Source organism: Syngnathus scovelli, chromosome 11 (genome assembly GCF_024217435.2).
Source record: "Syngnathus scovelli strain Florida chromosome 11, RoL_Ssco_1.2, whole genome shotgun sequence".
Taxonomy (NCBI): Eukaryota; Metazoa; Chordata; class Actinopteri; order Syngnathiformes; family Syngnathidae; genus Syngnathus; species Syngnathus scovelli.
The window spans coordinates 2,023,951-2,043,110 of record NC_090857.1 but is presented as its reverse complement, the minus strand read 5'-3'; the positions used below and the strand labels follow the sequence as shown (position 1 = coordinate 2,043,110).

Below are 19,160 nucleotides of genomic sequence, written 5' to 3'. Positions count from 1 at the left end.
GCTGTCATAGTTTTTGAAATCTAAATGTGCTGGGATGAAAAATGCGCGCGAGGGCTTGTAAATGTTTGCGGTTTGTAGCCCTTAAGAGGCCGACCACCATCGGCGCTGTGAAAGCGTGGCAACACAAAAGAAAACTTTTTTTCTCCGCCCTCGGCTCAAAACTCCGGCGCCTGTGCGTCATTAACAGTTGCGCTCCGTGGGACAATGGCATTTTCCGACAAAATGAAAGTCGAGCAAAATAAAACAGGAAAAAAAAAAAATTCTCGCAGGCAAGTACGGAAAAAACGAGCTAATGCCGCGTTTGTGCGCCAACTTGGCAAAGCGTTTGACTCTTGGAGTAAACAGCGGCTCCGTGTAACTTCTGCAACGTGATTAAATGTTGAGTTCTGCCTGCTGTGGAGTTAGGACTGGGTCCAAGCGCCAATTGTAAAAGCATTTGGCCGACACCACAACGGGCCAACCAGTTAGCACGTTCAAATCCAAACACGTGCTTGTCGTATTAGATCGAGCTCGTGTCGGGGCTATCAAGTTGCAGATGAAGAGACACGGGGCCGATGATTACGAGCGAGCGGTCCCGGTTGGTCATGCCGCCACTTACCTGAAAGTGCCGGAAGGCGTGGCGGCGCTCGTTCATCCTGTCTGAGAAAGTCCGGAGTGTCCTGAAGAACATCAGGAGTTCCCTGTTCTCTTCCACTCTGAAAGAACAAGAGATAGAAAATGACCATACAAGAATCCACGGCCAGAAGTGACATATTTTGAAGGATTTTCTCGACCAGGGATGAGAATGGCAAATGTGAAAAAACACTGAAAAGTAGCCAGGGGTCTGGGGGGCCGACCGGGGTCACCCAGGGTGATAATTAGAGAAGGTTTATGTCCAACAAGGGGGGGGTGGGCGATTAATAGAGAACACTTTTTGTCCGATCGCCAAGGGGCACTGAAATGGGCGATTGTAAAAGTAAAAAAGTACGTTTGTGTTTTTTATTTCGATGTGCTCCTTCATGTTCCTAGCGCCGCGACCTCCATAGCTGATCATATCTTGACAGAAGTAGGGTTCTCCGCTTGTCGTTGAGTGCCAAGAGGCACGCGTCGAGCCGATCTGCACTCAGCTCGGCTTCGCACTATCGCTCTAGAAAAAGAAGGCCAGCTGACTTTTGTCAAGTCCAGGCCAAAAGTCCACAGGGTTTACGGCTCATTTGGCTCGGGACTCGCAAGAAGACAAGTCTCTAAATCAGCGGTTACGCTGGAGAATAAATTCAGCTGCGTCTCTGTGTCGCGCTCATTATCCGCAGTGTTTTTCCATGTGTTGTTTTCCAGACAGGCATCGTCCAGATGTGACTGGAGAGCGCGGCGAGCTTCACGCAGCTGCTAAGACTTGCTCTCGCCTCGCAGTTGCAACGAGGCCAGCAGCAAGTAGGAGAACACTCACCCAGTGAGGAAGCGGCTGAAGTTGCACAGGTCACTGGCACCCGTCACGACATTCAGGCTCTTGATGGACTTCTCAGGCCGCTCACCTCTCTGCAACACAAATACAATCTCTGACATCTGTTCCATTATGTTTGTTGAGAAGCGCCTCTGTCTCGTGTACAAGCAGCAAATAAACAGTTCCAAAACATTTTCATCCGATCATCCCTCTCTCGGCAAGAACAGCAAAGTTTCCTCCGGAAAACATAGAAGCCTTCCTCTCGCCATCCATTTTGATGTGCTCAAACACTGAGGTTACCCGAAACATCCATCACCATGTGGCGGGGAAAAAAAACATACATGAATTAAAGGCGTACTAAAAGAGCGGCGGCAATGTGACAAATGTCCATGTCTCGGCGCGACATAACTCAGCCGTGTAATGAAAACAAGGTCACTGTGCTGTGCAACAAGTTGACCATGAAAGGAAAGCAGCCGTTCCCCTCGTTAATCCCAATAATGAAAACTTTGGAAGACACAAAAGGTCGTTCAATGATACTTTCATCTCATTTTACAGAAGTCACATTTCATTTTTATTTGCGTGTTGAAAGCTGTAGCAGAGGTCAGCTGCTAAACTCATCAGAGTGCAGCGATGAGTTCGGAGCTCTGGCACCCCCTGTTGGCCACACAACACACCAGCAGGCCTTTTGACTTGAAAAGCAAAGGCCGTGTCAGTACTGTATGTAGCAAAGTTTACAGTAATTGTTTTCCCTCTTGGACCGTCGCTAAAGTGCAGTGTGCCTATTGGAAAGTCCATGTGCTAATTAATTGTAAATCTCCAGTAAAGTTTTCTTTGCTTGTTGAGCATTGCCTACCATTTGTTAGAATGAATAGTCATGGCAATGGGATGGGACGGAAACTGTTGCGTTCAACTACTTTCTTCAAGAAATGGTAGACAGTGAACACAAGCATATTCGTCTTCAACTGCCTCAACTACAACAATTTGTGTGTCAACCGGCATCACGACCCACCTTGATCTCCGAGAGCTGAAACTCCACCTGGAAGTCCAACTCGGAGCACTGACCGCAGACACACATCTCTTGCACTGACTTGGTGCTGCCTAAAAATAGACACAAACACAAACCTCGCTTGTCAGTCATCTATATCTTGTAACATAATTTTAATACAAAAAAAATAAAAAAATCTTGTTTGTCTATATGCTCCCTGATATTGGCTGGCAAACAGTCTAAACATCTATCCCCACTATAGAAAACAGATTTGAGTTTATAGAAAACAGATTTGAACATTTTATTTGTCTTTGTGACGTACCGCTTTGCAGAATGCGTGCAGTGCAGCTCTTCAGGCTGATGCCGTTCATTTTAGTCTGACGCTGCAGATCTTCCTCCAGCTGCTCCACCTCCTCCCTCAGACTGGACAGAGCCATGTGAGCATCTTCTTTTGGCCCGTGTCCGCACACCAGCAACCTGTCACACATCCAGGCAGACGGATGTCAAAACAATAAAAGGTGTGCTTTGGCGCTAGGAACTTTTTTATGCTTCTTTTTGTCATTCATTGATTTCTTTGTATATAAAAATGATAACAGTGATAATAATGATCATTTAGGTCATAATAAAAGTGATGTAAAATGTTCATACATCGAGGCTTAGCAAGGAATACAACTCACAGTGCATCCCGTAGTGGTTGGCTGGAATACAAAGCGAGTTCCTCCTGGTGCCTTTGACGCTGGCGTTGCAGTTGTGCCACCTCCACCTGAAGACGCTGAATGTTTTCCTCCAACAGCATCACCTCCTCCTTGTTCTCCTCATTTATTCTTTTCTCCATTCTGATGAAACAATCCGGACAAATAGTCGTAATGTACGAGTTGAATAAGTACGTGTTGCTGGCTAAATTGAGACGGCAACCACCGTTAACGACGCATATGTAATGTCACACGAAAACAGTGAAAATATACGAGTTCATGTTCATGATAAAGCGCCTTACGAATATTTTTAACGTACTAAAAACATAAAAATGAAACTTACTGGGTGAGTTGACGAGGTTTTTCTAGAGAGAAAGATTTGGAAGCGCGCGCCTTGTGGACGCTACCACTTTGCCTACGTCGGAGGGGTTGGGAAAATAATTTCTTCAGTTCCAACGTTCTAATTATACAAAGGAGAGTGGGGAGAAAATAAAACTAATAACTTGATATCAAGCGCTAATATGCCACAATAGAGAAAGCTGTCTATGATACACAATTCCCGACCACTCCGAGCTAAATGAGCAGCTCAAGATTGACGTCATTGGGGTCCCATTGATTAAGTGATTCAACTTTGAATTATGTCCAATTGCACATTTTAAGTAATTATAATTTAATTAGTATTCATTAAATACTATTTTATCGGCTGTTTTATTTCTTTTCTCTTTTTTTGTCATTTTTAATGGATGACTTTGGTAGCGGAACGTTCTAACGGTATAAAAACACAAGCGGACTATAGTGTCAAACGGACCACGGTGCCGAGCCTTTTAAAGGTTGCACCAAGTGGTTCCATGCGAGGTAAATATCTCAGCAGCTTCCCAAGCATATGAATTCCTTTACTAGTTGATCGTTTTGGATTTTGAAAAAGCGATTTGACTTGATTTGTCGATGTCGTAATTAACCCTTTAATAGACTTAGAATAGTTTTGAATGAGGACCAGAAAATATTACACCTTTCTTGACTTATTGCCTCTGATGGTTTCGATTGTTGAACTATCTATGCCGGACTGTGTTGTCCTGTCCTATTTAGCGAGATGCCGCGTCTGTACGTGGGCGGCTTAAGCCACTCGGTCACTCAAAAGGACCTGACGGATCGCTTTGGAAATTTTGGAAACGTGGAGGACGTGGAGCTCCGGACCCGCCGGGATGATGAGGGTGAGCCGTGATATTTGGCAAGAACGTGCTTTTGGCAGAAATCTTACAACAGCTGAGCTTTGTTATTTTCTTTGCAGGTGTTCCCTACAAAACCTTTGCTTACATCAACCTCAACATTTCTGACACGGACCTAAAAAAGTGTAAGATAAAAAGTGCAAGCTAAAGTCTTTTTTTAAAATAAGTGGTAACAATTGTTACTATAATCTGTTTTATTTCTCAGGCATGAGCGTTTTAAACAAATCCAAATGGAAAGGAGGAACGCTGCAGATAGAACTGGCCAAGGAGAGTTTTCTGCAAAAGTAAGTGTCTTTCTCTATGAACACACACCCTGTTTTCAGGTGCCTGGTGAATGGCTGGTCTTGTCATCCAAGGCTAGCTCGGGAGAGGCAGGCGGAGCAGCAGCGCCTCCGTCAAAATGCAGACGACACTCACCAAAGGGAGCACAAGCTGCTGGAGTCCCTCAGGGAAGCCGGCGTGATCAATTTCACCATGAAGGCGGCTGTGCCAGGCACGGAAGTACCAGGACACAAGGTTTGTCACCCATTTGTAAGCTTGATCATCTTGCGGAAAATGAAGTTTATCTGGCCTGTTTTCCGGAAATGGCGGTGGCAGGTAGATGGTTGTTCAATAACCACATGTTGACTGTTTTCTCCACTTAGGACTGGGTGGTCAGTAAATTTGGTCGTGTGCTGCCGGTCATGCAGCTGCTCTGTCAAAAAGGCGCCAAGGCTCGCACCATCAAGTACGACCCGTCCAAACACTCCCACAACATCCGTCGCTTGGCCCCGCCCACCTCCATTGCCGACCCTCCCACCCCCGTGGCCCAGCTCACCTGGCGCATTGACGGCGGAGACGACGACATCAGCAAGAAGAGGCGAGGGGAGTTCCCACCGTACCAGCCGCCAAAGCCCAAGAAGGCTCGCACGGATGCCACGAAAGCTGGGAACGACGCCAGGCAAGACGCCTTTGATGGGTTCTCCCTTGACGCAATGTTCGCTCTTGTTTTCTTGACCTCTTTGTTCATCTCAGATCGGCGCAGGTTGTCAGCACCGCCGAGCCGGAGAATCGTCACCTGTTGAACAGATCCTCGCCAGCAGACAACCGACCTCCAGCCCAGAGGAACGGACACGCACGTTCCGTGGACAGCGACTCGGACGAGGAGCTGCGCCGGCTGGTGGCGCTTGAGCAGACTCTCCAGGCGCCGGGGGAGGACCCGCAGGACAACCTGGAAGTGGTGGGACATGACTTCAAGTGCGGAGGTAACGCCAGGTTTTTAAGTGTTCTTCTTATTTTAGCAGACTCGGAAGTTTGTATGTCACAAATCTGAAGATCGCATTGACAAACCTGATCGCTTTGGGTTGAGGTACTCTCATTGATTAATTGACAACCGATTCATAATCAGATTAAGCGACAGCTAACCAACAGAGGAACAAACACGAGTATTGTACCGCCAACTGTGGCTGCGCGCGTTTGACATTTGCAACTCGGTCGGCAATTCCAGGAAGGCCAACGAACAACCAAGATGAGGACGATTACGACTCTGCTGACACGGACGAACTCGTCACTTCGAGAAAACATCCTCTTTGTCCCCGGGAGAACACTCATCAGGAAAGCTCCCTGGCCGATCTCCACAAGGTGGCCGAGAAATGCCAGCAAAGCTCCGACCGGCGAGCCCAGAAGAGACCAACCGGGAAAGCAATCCTGCCCGAGGACGTCTTGGCCTCTCTCCTGAGGGGTGGCGAGGACCCTCCAGAATTCAAGAAGGTGGCAAAGACAGAATTCAAGAAGGTGGCAAAGACAAAATTTCCCGCCTTTCTAGGCACGGCCACTCTCTACGAGGAGGTGCTGGAGAAAACGGACTCTGCACAGAACAAGACGGACCAGCCGAATGCGTCTTTGTTGTCATCGTCAGAGAGTAAGGCAGCCAAGCGCAAAATCAAAGACAAGAAGACAAAAGCAACGGCCGTCCTTCCTCAGGAAGACAAGGACAACGTCACCCGTCTGGAACTCTCTGTGGTCAATCTCCAGAAGGTGGCTGAGGAATGCCAGCAAAGCTCCGACCGGCGAGCCCCAAAGAAACCAACCGGGAAAGCGATCATGCCCGAGGACGTCCTGGCCTCTATCCTGAGGGGCGGCGAGGACCCTCCAGAATTCAAGAAGGTGACAAAGACAAAGTATCCCCCCTTTCGAGGCACAGCCACGCTCTACGAGGAGGAGCTGGAGAAAACGGACTCTGCGCAGAACAAGACGAACCAGCCGGATGGGTCTTTGTCGTCATCTTCAGAGAGTAAGGCAGCGGCAGCCAAGAGCAAAATCAAGAGGACAAACGCGACGGCCGTCCGTCCTCAGGAAGACAAGGACAACGTCACCCGTCTGGAACTCTCCCTGGTCGATCTCCCGAAGGTGGCTGAGGAATGCCAGCAAACCTCCGACCGGCGAGCCCCGAAGAAACCAACCGGGAAAGCGATCTTGCCCGAGGACGTCCTGGCCTCTATCCTGAGGGGCGGCGAGGACCCTCCAGAATTCAAGAAGGTGACAAAGACAAAGTTTCCCGCCTTTCGAGGCACGGCCACTCTCTACGATGAGGTGCTGGAGAAAACGGACTCTGCGCAGAACAAGACGGACCAGCCGGATGCGTCTTTGTCGTCATCCTCACAGAGTAAGGCAGTGGCAGCCAAGAGCAAAATCAAGAGAACAAAAGCGACGGCCGTCCGTCCTCAGGAAGACAAGGACAACGTCACCCGTCTAGAACTCTCCCTGGTCGATCTCCCGAAGGTGGCTGAGGAATGCCAGCAAAACTCCGACCGGCGAGCCCCGAAGAAACCAACCGGGAAAGCGATCATGCCCGAGGACATCCTGGCCTCTCTCCTGAAAGGCGGCGAGGACCCTCCAGAATTCAAGAAGGTGACAAAGACAAAGTATCCCCCCTTTCGAGGCACGGCCACTCTCTACGATGAGGTGCTGGAGAAAACGGACTCTGCGCAGAACAAGACGGACCAGCCGGATGCGTCTTTGTCCTCACAGAGTAAGGCAGTGGCAGCCAAGAGCAAAATCAAGAGGACAAAAGCGACGGCTGTCCTTAATGAGGAAGACGAGGACAACGAGTTGGCCGAGGAATGCCAGAAAAGCTCCGACCGGCGAGCCCGGAAGAAACTAACCAAGCAAGCAATCCTGCCCAAGGATGTCCTGAAGGGCAACAGCGGCAAAGACCAAGCAGAATCCAATAAGAAGACAGGCACGAAGGTGGCCGCGACAAAATCTCCTACCTTTCCAGGCCAGGCCACTCTCCACGAGGAGGCTCTGGAGAAAACGAACGCTGCGCAGAACAAGACGGACCAGCCGGATGCGTCTTTGTCTTCATCCTCAGCGAATGAGGCGGCGGCGGCAGCGCGGCGTTCAAAACTGAGCGCTAGGGAGGAAAAGGAGCGACAGGAGAAAGACAACAGCAGGAGGCTGGCTGCCGTCCAGCAGAAGCTGAAGGAGGCCGAGCAGCACCAGAAGCTCATCCAGGGGGCGCTCGCCAACCTGGTGAGTTCAGCATCACTCTGCGTTCACTTGTTTTTGCTAAATGCTTTGGTTTTCATCATAAGACTGAAACATCATTTCATTTAGGATACCACCACGACAAGAGCGGGCAAACACATTGTCTTCGATTCCGAGGATGATGACGACGAGCACACAACGGAGGCCGCGAGCGAGACGTCGGCGCCGCGCGGTGACCCATCGAAGGAGGCCAAGAGCATGCCCACTAAGAAGCGGGTGAGCCGTGCGCGTCGGAGGAGCCCGGGGCAACGGGCGAGCGTGCTCCTTTTCACACTCCATGCCTTCAGGTGCGCGCCAGGGCGTCGGCCCCTCGGCTTTTCGACAGCAGTGAGGATGAGGAGGACGCCGATGACGAGGAAGACGGCGGCAGGTTTCACATTAGGCCTCAGTTTGAAGGACTAGCGGGAAAGAAGGTGAGAAGTTGGAAAGGAAAGGGCATCCATAGAAAGCTTGACGCATAACTGTGGACACGTGCGTGTTGTTTAGCTGATGGAGCTGCAATCACGCTTTGGCACAGACGAGCGTTTCCGCATGGACTCTCGTTTCCTGGAAGAAGAAGAAGAAGAAGAGGAGGACAAGAACAAAGGTCAGCTTTTCTTTTTTTTTTTTAACTCTCCTGAATCCCCCCCCACCAAGGCCATTTGCTCCATTGCGGGCCATCAACTGACTTTTGCTGTCGTTGACGCAGAGGGCAACCGAAGCGTGGCGGGGGAGGAGGACCTTCTGCAGGAGGAGAAGAAGAGGAACATATCCATCCTTCAGGGGCTTCTGGGACCTCAAGCCCACAGCGCAAAACCCTCCACCAAGGCCAAAACCTTCAGGTCGGCATCACATGCAAATATCGTGTACCTATCCGTGTTTGTCGTCCGCCGTTTGACGTGCCGGCCCCATTTGCAGAGACGTGTCGGCGCTGCACTACGACCCCAGCAGGGACGAACACGCCGCCTTTGAAAGCAAAGCAGACAGCAACCAGGACAGGTGCGCAGCCACCATCCATCAAAAACTCATTTCACGTCACTGACTTCATCAATTATTCAACCATCCGGACGAATTCTTACATTTCACTAAAAATGAATTGAATTCTTTAAGTTTGAAACATCTCACTTTTTGTGTGGTCATCTTTAACTGCACTTGCTGCGTGCTTGACGTGCTCCCTGACCTCTTTGGCAGCAAGCCGGCGCGACGGAAGAAGCGCGAGGAGGCCGCCAAGCTTCCGGAGGTTTCCAAGGAGATCTTCTACCATGTGTCAGGTGACCTGAAGGCCATGTTCGAATCCGCCACTGACCTTGAGACGGCCAAGCAGTCCCAGACCTGCTGGGACCAAAAGGCGGAGGAGGGGGAGAAGCATGAAGAGCAGCCCGCCCAAGAACCTTCCGGGTTCATGTTCTCCTTCTTCGGCGACGACATCCAGACATCAAATGACCAAAAAGGTGCGTCCCTTGACTTGCCGCCATGTTAGAATGCCAAAAGGGGGTCTGCAGGAGAGGAGTTGAGCGAAAGCAGAACTCGGATGTCTTTTCTTTTATTGCTGCATTTTCATCGTCTCCCTTTAATGGAACCACGACGTAGAGTACAAGGTGGAGCTCATCCAGGGGGCGAAGGTGGCGTCGTGGCAACTGGACCCTCGCCTACAAGACAGCAGCGAGGAAGACGAAGACGAGGATGAAGATCAAGCACACGAGGGGCAAAGCAAGGAGGCGCCTAAAACCACAATGTGAGAAAGAAACACTACGTGGAGCAAACGTGATTACTCAAGTGTTACTCAGACCAAGTGAAAGAGGAGAACTCACGATAATGACCATCTTGTTTGTTTTTACCCACAGGGAGGAATCGGTTTCAGCCACAAACAATTTCTTCTTCTTCGGCCTTGATGACAGCAGATTGACAGGTGCGCACTTTTGTATTGTTTGTGTGCTTTTCGTTTTTTAATTTATTATTCAGTTTGACAATTTGAACGGCTCTACAAACATGCTCGTTGTTACTTGCCCAACAAGGGATGTTTTGGAGAGAGTTGCGTGATGCGTGTATCGCCATTTGCATTCGTTGCCTTTGCGTGATGCTGACCGCTTTGGATATTGTCACCGCTCAGAGGGTCCCGTGTGGTTCTGCCGCTCGTCTCAGCTGGAGGAGGAGCGAGAAGAGTGGGACGAGAGGCAGATGGCGCTCAGACAGGTGAACGAACGCCCCTCACGCTTGAGCCGACCGATCAGGCGTCCACGCTAACAGACATCTTTTCTCTTTTTTGTTCGCGCTCAGGAGTACCGGAAAAAACACAAAGATGCCCGCAAGAAGCTCAAATCCTCACAAAAAACTAGAGTGCAGAAATCCTGAATTTTCAAAATGTAAGGAATATAACAGCTCATTTTAGAGACTGACATTAAAATGCTATATATGACAAGTCTAAAGACAATTATTTTATTTTTTTTAGGGGGGGGGGTCATTTATTTTGTCACACCCATCCCAATTTGTCTTTGTACCTTCAATCGTTTTAGATGACACCATGTCAATTAAATGAGCACTTGGATTTCCAGATAACGTTTAGGCCTTTCAATGCATTTTCAAGATTAGTAATTTCAACAGGGATGCCTTATTAAAAAAATAAATACAGTAATCCCTCGTTTATCGTGGATAATTGGTTCCAAGACCACCCGCGATGTGAAAGTGTCACCCTCTCATATTTAACATACATACATTTTTTGTATATCAATAAGTGTATATTAAACCATATAAGTGCATATGTTATCATTGGCACATTAAATAATAGTTTCAAACACAAGGTACAACACAATGTTTTTAGAACTCTTATTATAACAACTTTTTTTTTATTAAAAGTGCACGTACTGCAATTGTGTGGGCAGTTTTCGTGTCATAATTTATTTTGAATTTTTTAGTTATTTTATGGGGGAGGAACAACAATTTACGTGATGGTTCATGACAGTAAAGCACAATTTTTCATCCTTTGCCATACTTCCGGTTTCTTATTTGGTCTTTATTTTGAAAGAGTCCACCGGAAGTTTGCTGCCTTCCTTGGTGGTTTAAAAGTGCCCAATTATTGGCGCATAAACTTCGTATTAACTTGGAACGGGTGGTCACACTCATGGACGTTTTATGACTTAAAGAGCCGTATTTTTATTTTATGCTTATGTCCTAATTGCGGAGTTCATCATCCAACATGAGCGCGCTTGTCTTTCTTTTGCTTGTCTTTGTTGGTTCGGCGGAGTTCCGAAGCCAAGTCCGACTCCCTCCCCCGCCTTCGCCCGGTAAGGCGCACCTCGGCCGGGGCGAGGATGCCGCGGCAGTCGACAGCTCAGAGGTTACCGGAGCGAGTCAAGACGAGGCTCCCCGGAGACGAGAAGACCCGAGCGGGTACTTCACGACCCCGCGGGTCATCGCCAGCACCCGCGGGCTCTGGTCGAACTCGCCGTCGTCGTCCTCCGGACTGTCGAAGCCGCAGCCCTATCCGACCTTCCCCGTGGCTGACGGCTCGTACTGGGCGTACGCGCTGATGCTGCTGGCCCTGGTTCTCTTCTCGGTGGGCATGGTGGGCAACCTGGCACTCATGTGCACTGTGTGGCACAACGCGTACCTGCAGAGCGCTTGGAACTGTATCCTGGCTGGCTTGGCCCTGCTGGACTTCCTGGTGCTCTTTTTCTGCCTGCCGGTGGTCGTCTTCCACGAGCTGACCTTCAGGCGCCTGCTCGGAGGAGCCTCCTGCTACCTGGTGCCTTTTCTGGAGGTGAGTTAAGAAGCTTCTCAATAGCCAGTCAGGTAAACGACTCATTATGCCTTTATTCTTGCAAAATTCAGTCTGTGGTTGTTGTTTTTTTCTTCTATAAAAGTTGTGTTTTTCGTCGTTTGCAAAATTCTGACTCCAATGCTAGAAAATTCTCCTAAAAATAAAACGTTAGCAATAGAACGTTTATTTTCCTCCTCATAGCGTTGTCACTTTTATTTTAAAATAAAAATATAGAAATTTGTAATTCCTTCTTAAGCATACAATTTGGAGGTGTTTTTTAAAAAAAATAAAAATCTGAACGTTATTCTCAACGTTTAAATATTAATATTGTAAAGTTGTCCCCTCCAAAAATGTTTACATTTTGCCTCCTGTTTATACTTGAAAAATTTTGACTGGAGATTCATCAAATTGTTTTTTATTTCCTGGTAAAAATTGGGATTTTTAATCACGATTTCCAAAATTCGAACTTATTCTGCTTTTGTCATAAATTAAAAACATAATTATATTTCCCATCACGCAGTGGGGACCAAACTGCCCCATGGGAAAACAAATGAAAAAATGTCTTTAATGTTTGCTTCTTATGAATGGCAGGAGGAGGCGGACAGCCTGGGTGCGTCACTGACTCACCCGACTTGACATTTTGGGCTTTAGTGGGTTTAGCGGTTTTCCTCCTTGTCCTGCTGTGAAAGGCGCAAATCCGGCTAATGAGCATTAGCGCCTTTGTCATGCTAATGAGACGAATCAGATGTGCCCATTAATGATCTTAACTTGGGGTCTTCACTGGGGGGACACGGACAAGTGGGATCACGCACCAACGTGTGGCGCTCGAGGCTGATGGAAGCTTCAAAGTTAGCTTTCAAGCCAGGCTCATAGTTCCGCTGTGAGGCTTTCAAGCATATTCGAAGTTTTGAAATGAGTGTGTGATGTTTGAACGCCCGGCGTCAGGTGACATCCCTGGGCGTGGCCACGTTCAGCCTTTGTGCCCTGAGCATCGACCGCTTCCACCGTGCCACAAGCCCCGGGCCCGAACCCAGGGTGGAATCCTGCCGCTCCATCCTGTCCAAGATGGCTGTCATCTGGCTGGGCTCACTGGCGCTGGCCGTCCCCGAGCTGCTGCTGTGGCAGCTGCGCCAGGAACCCGTCAGGCTGTGGGGACCCTTCGGCTACGGAGGCCCGTCCCCGGTGGCAGACGTTTGCGTGCGCGAGCCCTCGGCGGAACTGCCCGACGGTGTCTACTCGCTGGTGCTGACCTATCAGGAGGCCCGGACCTGGTGGATGTTTGGATGCTACAGCTGCCTGCCGCTGCTCTTCACGCTGGCCTGTGACCTAGTGACTCAACGGGTACGCTGCCGACAATCTTCGACTTTGAATCGACTTTCAGCCAATCCCGTATTTGCAGGTGTCAGCGGAGCAACCTGTCAAAGCACCGAGCAGGCGCTCCTCCTCCTCCACCTGTGGATCGCCAACAAAGAAGAAGCAGCATCATCATCATGGTCACCTCCACCGCAGCCGTGAGCCCAGGCTTCGCGCCACAGTGCTGTGGCTGAGCACCTTGCACGTGGCCTGCAACATACCCGATAGTGTGTGTAGCATGGCACTGGCCTACGTGGAGGCACCGGAGGGTCTGGCGAAAGCGGTGGGTCTGGCTGGACACTTTTTTCTGTTCTCTCGTTGCGCCGCCACGCCCGTGCTGCTGCTGTGCCTGTGTCGCTCGCTGGGTCAGGCCTTCCTGGACTGCTGCTGTTGTTGCTGCGACGAGTGCCTGCCCGAGGCGTCCACCTCCGCGGCCCCCTCCACACTCTCCTCGTCCACCCCGACGTCCTTGACGCCCGATGATGTCATCGGGACGCCCTGCTGAATGGAACGTTCTCACTCAGGTGACACGGAACTCGCCATGTAGGCTTTTGACAAGGGTTGCAGGTTTCGAGTAGGGCTCAAAACCTATAAAACCAGGGTTAGATTTTCAAATTGGGCTTCGACACTAGGCTAGGGTTCCAAGTCAGGCTTAAGTTAGCTCTTCAAGTCAGGGTTCGAGTTTCTAGATGTTCCAGGGCTTTCTAATGTGATGACCAGGCTTAAAAAGCCAAAGTCGAATTTGGAATAGGCTTTTAAACTAAGTAGCTAAGTTTTCAAGGTAGCCTTAACTTTTCAAAAAATACATTGTTAGTGTAGTCGCGTACATGGAGGCTTCAAGACAAGATTTAGGATTTAAAATTAGGGCTCCAAGCAAGGGTTGGGGCCTTAAACTTGGGTTTCCATGTAGGATTAGGCTTTTAAACTAGGATTTAGGGGGTTCCTAAATCAGGGTTGGCAGTTAGTTGTGAGCCAAAATGAGTTATGTTCTTCCACTCGTTTTGTTACTTGGAGTTAACTTTGGATTGGACTTCCTTTCTTTCTTTCTGATCTTCAAGTTTTTCAGCTTGATGTTTTGTTTTTATTCAACGATGGAAGCGTCACCTCCAAAAACTAAGGAAGGAACAAACAAGTGCGAGTCTTTTGCTTTGTGTAACGTTGCCACGGAGAGCAGACAGGAATTTGCCTCACTGCAGACAGAGCATCGTTTTATGAAGAAATACGCTATTTTGGAGCTACATGCCTTTCCTTGGTTAATAAATAAATCCAAATCATATCTAGCATAAAATTCCTTTTTAGTGAGAAAATCCGGCCCATAGCAAAATTGCTCTTTTCATTGTGGCTGATTTTGTGTGCTTCTTGAGACTTTTTGTGGGTCCCGAGTTGCTCTTTTGTGGCTCAACCCCTTTTAGACCTTTCTACCAACTTTCACATTGCGACAATGTAGAAACTAATTAATTTCAAGAACATTGTTGCTAAAATGACTTCTCCGAACACGTCTGCCAAATTCCAGGTTGTAAAGTCCAGCAGGTTCCCGGGGCTTCATTTAGAAAAAGTTCCAGTTGGCCCTGTTGCGCTCATTTGAGTATAGTAACAACTAAACCAACGTGAAGTTGATAATAGAATGTTTTCATTTATTGGGACCGACTGGTGCCCTCCCCCAAGTACCACACTGAACTCTTTCCACTCACTTGGAAAAAGATGAAGAAAAAAAAGCGGAGGACGGTGGAGGCCTCCATAAGAAGAGCGCTTTTGTTCAGGGGTTCTCTTTGGCCGCCCGACAGCGAGGCTGGAACAAAGCCTCATATCAGTCCGAGGGGGGCCATTGGGGTTGCTAAGCGACGAGACGCCCACCGCCACCCATCGCCTTCGTCTCGCTCGCCACACACAAGAGAGAATGATAAGCCCAAAGCCAAACTGCTGTGGAGGTCGCCATGGAAACCACCAGGACAAAGTTTACAATGTATACAATCAAAATCACCGCCACAGACCCCAGGTTCCTGTTCTTGTGTATTTTGTTGTGGTCCGTCTCCAACAAATTTATTCGAAGCTCGCACGTCAGCCTCACAACGGCCTTCCGGATGGTTCCATCCAAGGCGGAATTATCACACGCTGTTCTTGTGTAGCGCAAGTTGCTTGGAAGACAAGCAAAAGTCAATCTTTCCGCCTCGGCCGGAAAGACAGCAGGGATGTTCTTTTCCAGTATAAAGACGCTTACTGTGCTGTCCACCTCCGACGGCGACGACGAGAAAAACGTGACATTAAACGGAGGAAGAATGTCGTGCTACATTTGATGACTTGTTGCCATAATTGCCTATTTCTTTTTGCAGGGATGTGAAAGCCAAGTCTTTTTCAACGCCACTATCCTACAAATTAAACGTTAAGAAATTTGGGAACCAAAGTAAGTCAAACAAGTTTTTCTTTTGAACCATATGCGACCACTTCGGAAGTTTGGGGGTCACCAATGTTTCCAGTCATTCAAGAGACTGTTGCTGTTTTGATTTGCAAGTGAGCCGTTTCTGTTGCTCCTTGAAATACGGCATCCATCCGTTTCACCTGCCGCTGATATTTGCAAATCGAGGCCATGTCAAGTGTTACATTGCTTAGGCCACAAGAGGGCAGCATTGCTCCGCAGAAGAACAAATCAAGAGGTCAGTGGTTGACCGCAACTTGTTGCACATACAAGAACAGCAGCATAAGAAATGACAAGCGTGTCTTTTATCATTTAGTTGACACCAACTCTGAGAATTATGTATCATTTTAATGTCCCTGTCCTTATTATCATCGATCAGCAAGCCTAATATTTGTAAACGCAACACTCTGTGAACATCAAAGACACAATTGACAACCAATTTAGTCTTAAAAGAGCCCAGTGCATGCATTCTTTGTTTAAAAAAGTCAAAAACAACAGACATAAACAAATTGTCAACTCTCAACCTTCCTTTTTGTCTTCAACTACAAGGAAATAAAAGTTTTACTGCTCTCAACTTTCACGCAGGAAGCTCCAATAAACACTGAGCGAGCGAGCGAGTGTTTAGACTCAAGATGACCCGCCGGCCTCCCACCACGACACGACGTCCATATTTAGACTGTAAGCCAGTGGAGCACTTTCTCTTTGTTTATGACAACGAACACACACATTTTCTATATATTTTTTTGCTGGTTGTGTGTGCGCGCGTGTGTGCGTCATCCGCTTATTTAACCATCATTCATCATTTTCCACCAGCCCATTTTTTTTCTATCCATTTTGCATCCTTCCACCATTTTACTCTTCATCCATCCGTCGATGTGGTTGATGTTGAATCTCGGGGGCGGGGCGTCAAATTCTCACGCAGGCTGTGTGAAAGGGGCTCCGCTGTGGCGCACTGTCATGCTGCAGTCGTCATGGGAAGCCTGGAAGGAAGGAAGGAAGGAAGGAAGGAAGGAAGGAGCTCGGTGCATGTGCTTCCAAGGCAGAGCTTGTCCGCGACGCTCACTGCTGCGCATGTGCGTTCGTGTAAACACGTAGCTCGCTTCATTATTTACTTTCTCTTCTTCTTCTTCGGACGGCCACCAAAGGACAAACATCACAACATTGCATTTATTTGAAGTCAATTTAATTGAAGTCGTAGAATGAAGTCATGCCAATGTAGTGGCATGTTGTTTTCACATTCCTCATGCAGGCCTGTTAGTGATTATTTAATCTGAAACTTACTGCTATATATACATTCCTTCCTTCCTTCCTCGCTCCCTTCCTCCCTTCCTTCCTTGCCCTATACTTTCCTTTGTTTCCTTGTTAGCTGCTTTCTGACATCCTTTCCAGCTTTAGAAATGCATGGCGAAAACCAAGATGGATAGATGGGCCCCTTTTTCCACTCTTGCCCCCCTCCTCCCCCCTCCCCTCCTTGACACCTCGCGGTGCTAGCAATGTTCATGAGGCATCATATCACCAGATGGTTTATGTTCTCAACTGCAGGGGGAGCGGCCTTCATGCGTCTTAAGTGGATGGCAAAGTTGGCGACCAATCGATCGTGCACTGGGAGTGGTTTCCCCGTCACGGTCGCCAATCAATGAGGATCCGGAGAGAGACGAGCATCCTGCCTCGTGCGGAAAGTGGCAGCGACAACAAGACAGGCACCTTTGATGAATGGGGGCCTAAACAAGAAGGATGCAAAACAGGCCCCAACACCAATTTCAGCAACGATCCCCCATCCCTGAAATTCAGCAGGAAGTCGGCCATTTTGCTTTGAAGCTGCTCAAACACCTTGGTGCAAAATGTAAAGCCAAAAGCAGCCCCTGACGCCAGACGTGAAATTTGGTGGACATCACAGGGCGCAATTTCGAACTCGGCCATTTTGGTTTCATGAGGTTGGAGGGCGGCGAGGAAGATTCACGAGCATTCCTTGGACTGTTGTCCACAAAAAAGGAGTCGCGAAGACCCGTTTACGACCGCTTTCAGCTTGAATGACTTTTCTGCTGCGATCTGTCCAAGCATGAACGCAGTGGCCAAGTCACGGCGCAGTGAAAGAGAGCGAGAGCGAGCCAGAGAAGATCAAGAATGAAGAAAGGATGGATGGACCGTGCAGTGAAGAGATGTGTGCGCCATGGCTCGGGGGAAGGCGTCATTCAATCTAAGTCCCGAGCAGAGTTATGGCTGCCAGTCAGCATTTCATTGCAGGCGCTGGCCAACGAGCACGCTGGGAGCAACTCATCAAGGTGCGCGCACACACACACACACACACACACACACACAATAAAAGCTCCCTGCTCAGCTTGGGGATTCACCCGTTGCACGCTTCCTCCGGGATTTGCTTGAAGACACATCTGGGAAAGGCTCTCAATGCTTACTTGCATGGTGCTGTTAAAAAAATTGGAACGAATCATGTTAAATGTTATTACCGTATTTTCCGGACTATAGGTCGATCTGGAGTACAAGTCGCACAAGTATGCTAACGTTACATGGCACATAAACAACAAACTGAGAACATGTCTGGTATGTTAACATATTATTTTAAGAGTTATTCAAAAAAGTATAGCACGAACTTGGTCAATAAAACTGATTCTGATTCAAACGCAACTCATATGTTCCCCTCATGACCACCCAATTGTCATCCGGCCCCGACCGGTCGCCGTGGTTTGGCCCGAAAAATATTCTCTGTGACGCGTATAGTATTGATATGAGCGTGCGCGATTAATTATGAATGAGCGAGCGTGCACGTCCCTTTGAGGGCGCTAATGAAGCACCTCAGGTCGCCGCCCTCCCACCTGTCAGCTGCTCTTCTTGATTCCCCAAACAATTTTCCATGCTTAAAAAATCCCATCTTTTTTTAATTATATAAAGGATTGCCATATAAGGTTAAAAAATAAATCAATGTACAAAGTGAAAATAGCAAGTGTTAAATTATGAAAATAAAATGAAATAAAAAATTGAATTTTTTAGTCTCACTTGTGCATCAGGTTTCGAATGTGGAGTGACAATGTGCGATCTCAATCGGACAAAATTAGAAACAAGGCTGACTCCAGCTGAAAAATTTGCGTCACTGTTTTCCCGCGGCCTGAATTTTTAGCACCCCTAATTTAGATTTTTTATTCTTCTCCACCGATCATAATTATTGAGTATTCATGTGAAGTTGTGATGACAATTTCAACAAAAAGAGATGAACAAAATCATAAAGGCAAAGTCATGTGAGATGTGACTATTTGCTACATGGTGTGACGAGTTTGATTCCCTTCATTGTAGACTATGTGTGCGTGTCTGTGTGCGCTTGTGTGTGTAACCATGGCGACATTAGTGCACTTTTGTGTTGCGCAAGTTTACAGCCAAGAAGGAATGACCAGAAACACCACCACAAAGTGTCTCTGCAGAGACTCAGCAGGTGTGAGTGACTGGGTTGTTCAGTGTGTGTGTGTGAGAGTGTGTCTCATTTACAGTGTGGGCTCCATGTCAAATGAAAACATCTCATTGACGTACAAAATGCTTTTGCTTCCACTAGTGTGCGCTACATGAGTGTGTGTGTGTGTGTGTGTCTGTGTGAGGGTGTTTGAAGTGAGTGCTAGGGTGCAGCATGCAGCGTGCATGCTAATGCTGCGCCAGAGATGGAGGACGTGGGAGGGGAGGGGGAAAAGGCCAGAAAAGGCCCGCCTACACACACGCACACACATACACACACATGCATCTACACACACACACAAGCACACACATAGATGAATAGCAGCTTGCGATTGGACATCGGTCAGGTGA

General features: G+C 48.3%; 3 protein-coding genes across 4 annotated transcripts in view; 2 read left to right on the top strand and 1 right to left on the bottom strand.

The window, feature by feature from the left end:
- The window catches only part of cenpp (centromere protein P), a 28,698-nt gene extending 25,000 nt beyond the window's left edge, over positions 1-3,698 (bottom strand). For both annotated transcript variants that reach the window (XM_049732537.2, XM_049732536.2), the window contains exons 1-6: positions 3,441-3,698; positions 3,083-3,241; positions 2,728-2,882; positions 2,430-2,518; positions 1,427-1,515; positions 599-695 (exon numbers count right to left, since the gene is read on the bottom strand). In XM_049732537.2, the coding sequence (XP_049588494.1) occupies positions 599-695; positions 1,427-1,515; positions 2,430-2,518; positions 2,728-2,882; positions 3,083-3,240 (588 nt within the window). In that variant the 5' untranslated portion in view covers position 3,241; positions 3,441-3,698. The remainder of the gene's footprint in view (positions 1-598; positions 696-1,426; positions 1,516-2,429; positions 2,519-2,727; positions 2,883-3,082; positions 3,242-3,440) is intronic.
- A 202-nt stretch (positions 3,699-3,900) lies between these two features.
- On the top strand, positions 3,901-10,249 carry nol8 (nucleolar protein 8). Its single transcript, XM_049733397.1, has 18 exons — positions 3,901-3,952; positions 4,184-4,308; positions 4,386-4,448; positions 4,529-4,607; positions 4,680-4,839; positions 4,968-5,263; positions 5,338-5,567; positions 5,810-7,836; positions 7,921-8,067; positions 8,139-8,264; positions 8,338-8,437; positions 8,540-8,672; positions 8,749-8,829; positions 9,022-9,281; positions 9,421-9,565; positions 9,675-9,739; positions 9,941-10,023; positions 10,108-10,249. Exons 2-18 carry the CDS (start codon positions 4,188-4,190, stop codon positions 10,180-10,182), a joined length of 4,191 nt encoding a protein of 1,396 aa, XP_049589354.1. The 5' UTR covers positions 3,901-3,952; positions 4,184-4,187; the 3' UTR covers positions 10,183-10,249.
- A 130-nt stretch (positions 10,250-10,379) lies between these two features.
- On the top strand, positions 10,380-14,228 carry gpr37l1a (G protein-coupled receptor 37 like 1a). Its single transcript, XM_049733410.1, has 3 exons — positions 10,380-11,587; positions 12,533-12,928; positions 12,987-14,228. Exons 1-3 carry the CDS (start codon positions 11,024-11,026, stop codon positions 13,443-13,445), a joined length of 1,419 nt encoding a protein of 472 aa, XP_049589367.1. The 5' UTR covers positions 10,380-11,023; the 3' UTR covers positions 13,446-14,228.
- The last annotated feature ends 4,932 nt before the right edge of the window (positions 14,229-19,160 follow it).

Excerpts from the sequence above, each read along its gene's own strand:
- nol8 (XM_049733397.1), top strand. The coding sequence starts at position 4,188 with ATGCCGCGTCTGTACGTGGGCGGCTTAAGCCACTCGGTCACTCAAAAG. Across the intron at positions 7,837-7,920 it reads AGGGGGCGCTCGCCAACCTG|GATACCACCACGACAAGAGC; the intron begins GTGAGTTCAGCA and ends CATTTCATTTAG. Across the intron at positions 8,673-8,748 it reads ACCAAGGCCAAAACCTTCAG|AGACGTGTCGGCGCTGCACT; the intron begins GTCGGCATCACA and ends CCCCATTTGCAG.
- gpr37l1a (XM_049733410.1), top strand. The coding sequence starts at position 11,024 with ATGAGCGCGCTTGTCTTTCTTTTGCTTGTCTTTGTTGGTTCGGCGGAG. Across the intron at positions 11,588-12,532 it reads ACCTGGTGCCTTTTCTGGAG|GTGACATCCCTGGGCGTGGC; the intron begins GTGAGTTAAGAA and ends GCCCGGCGTCAG. Across the intron at positions 12,929-12,986 it reads GTGACCTAGTGACTCAACGG|GTGTCAGCGGAGCAACCTGT; the intron begins GTACGCTGCCGA and ends CCGTATTTGCAG.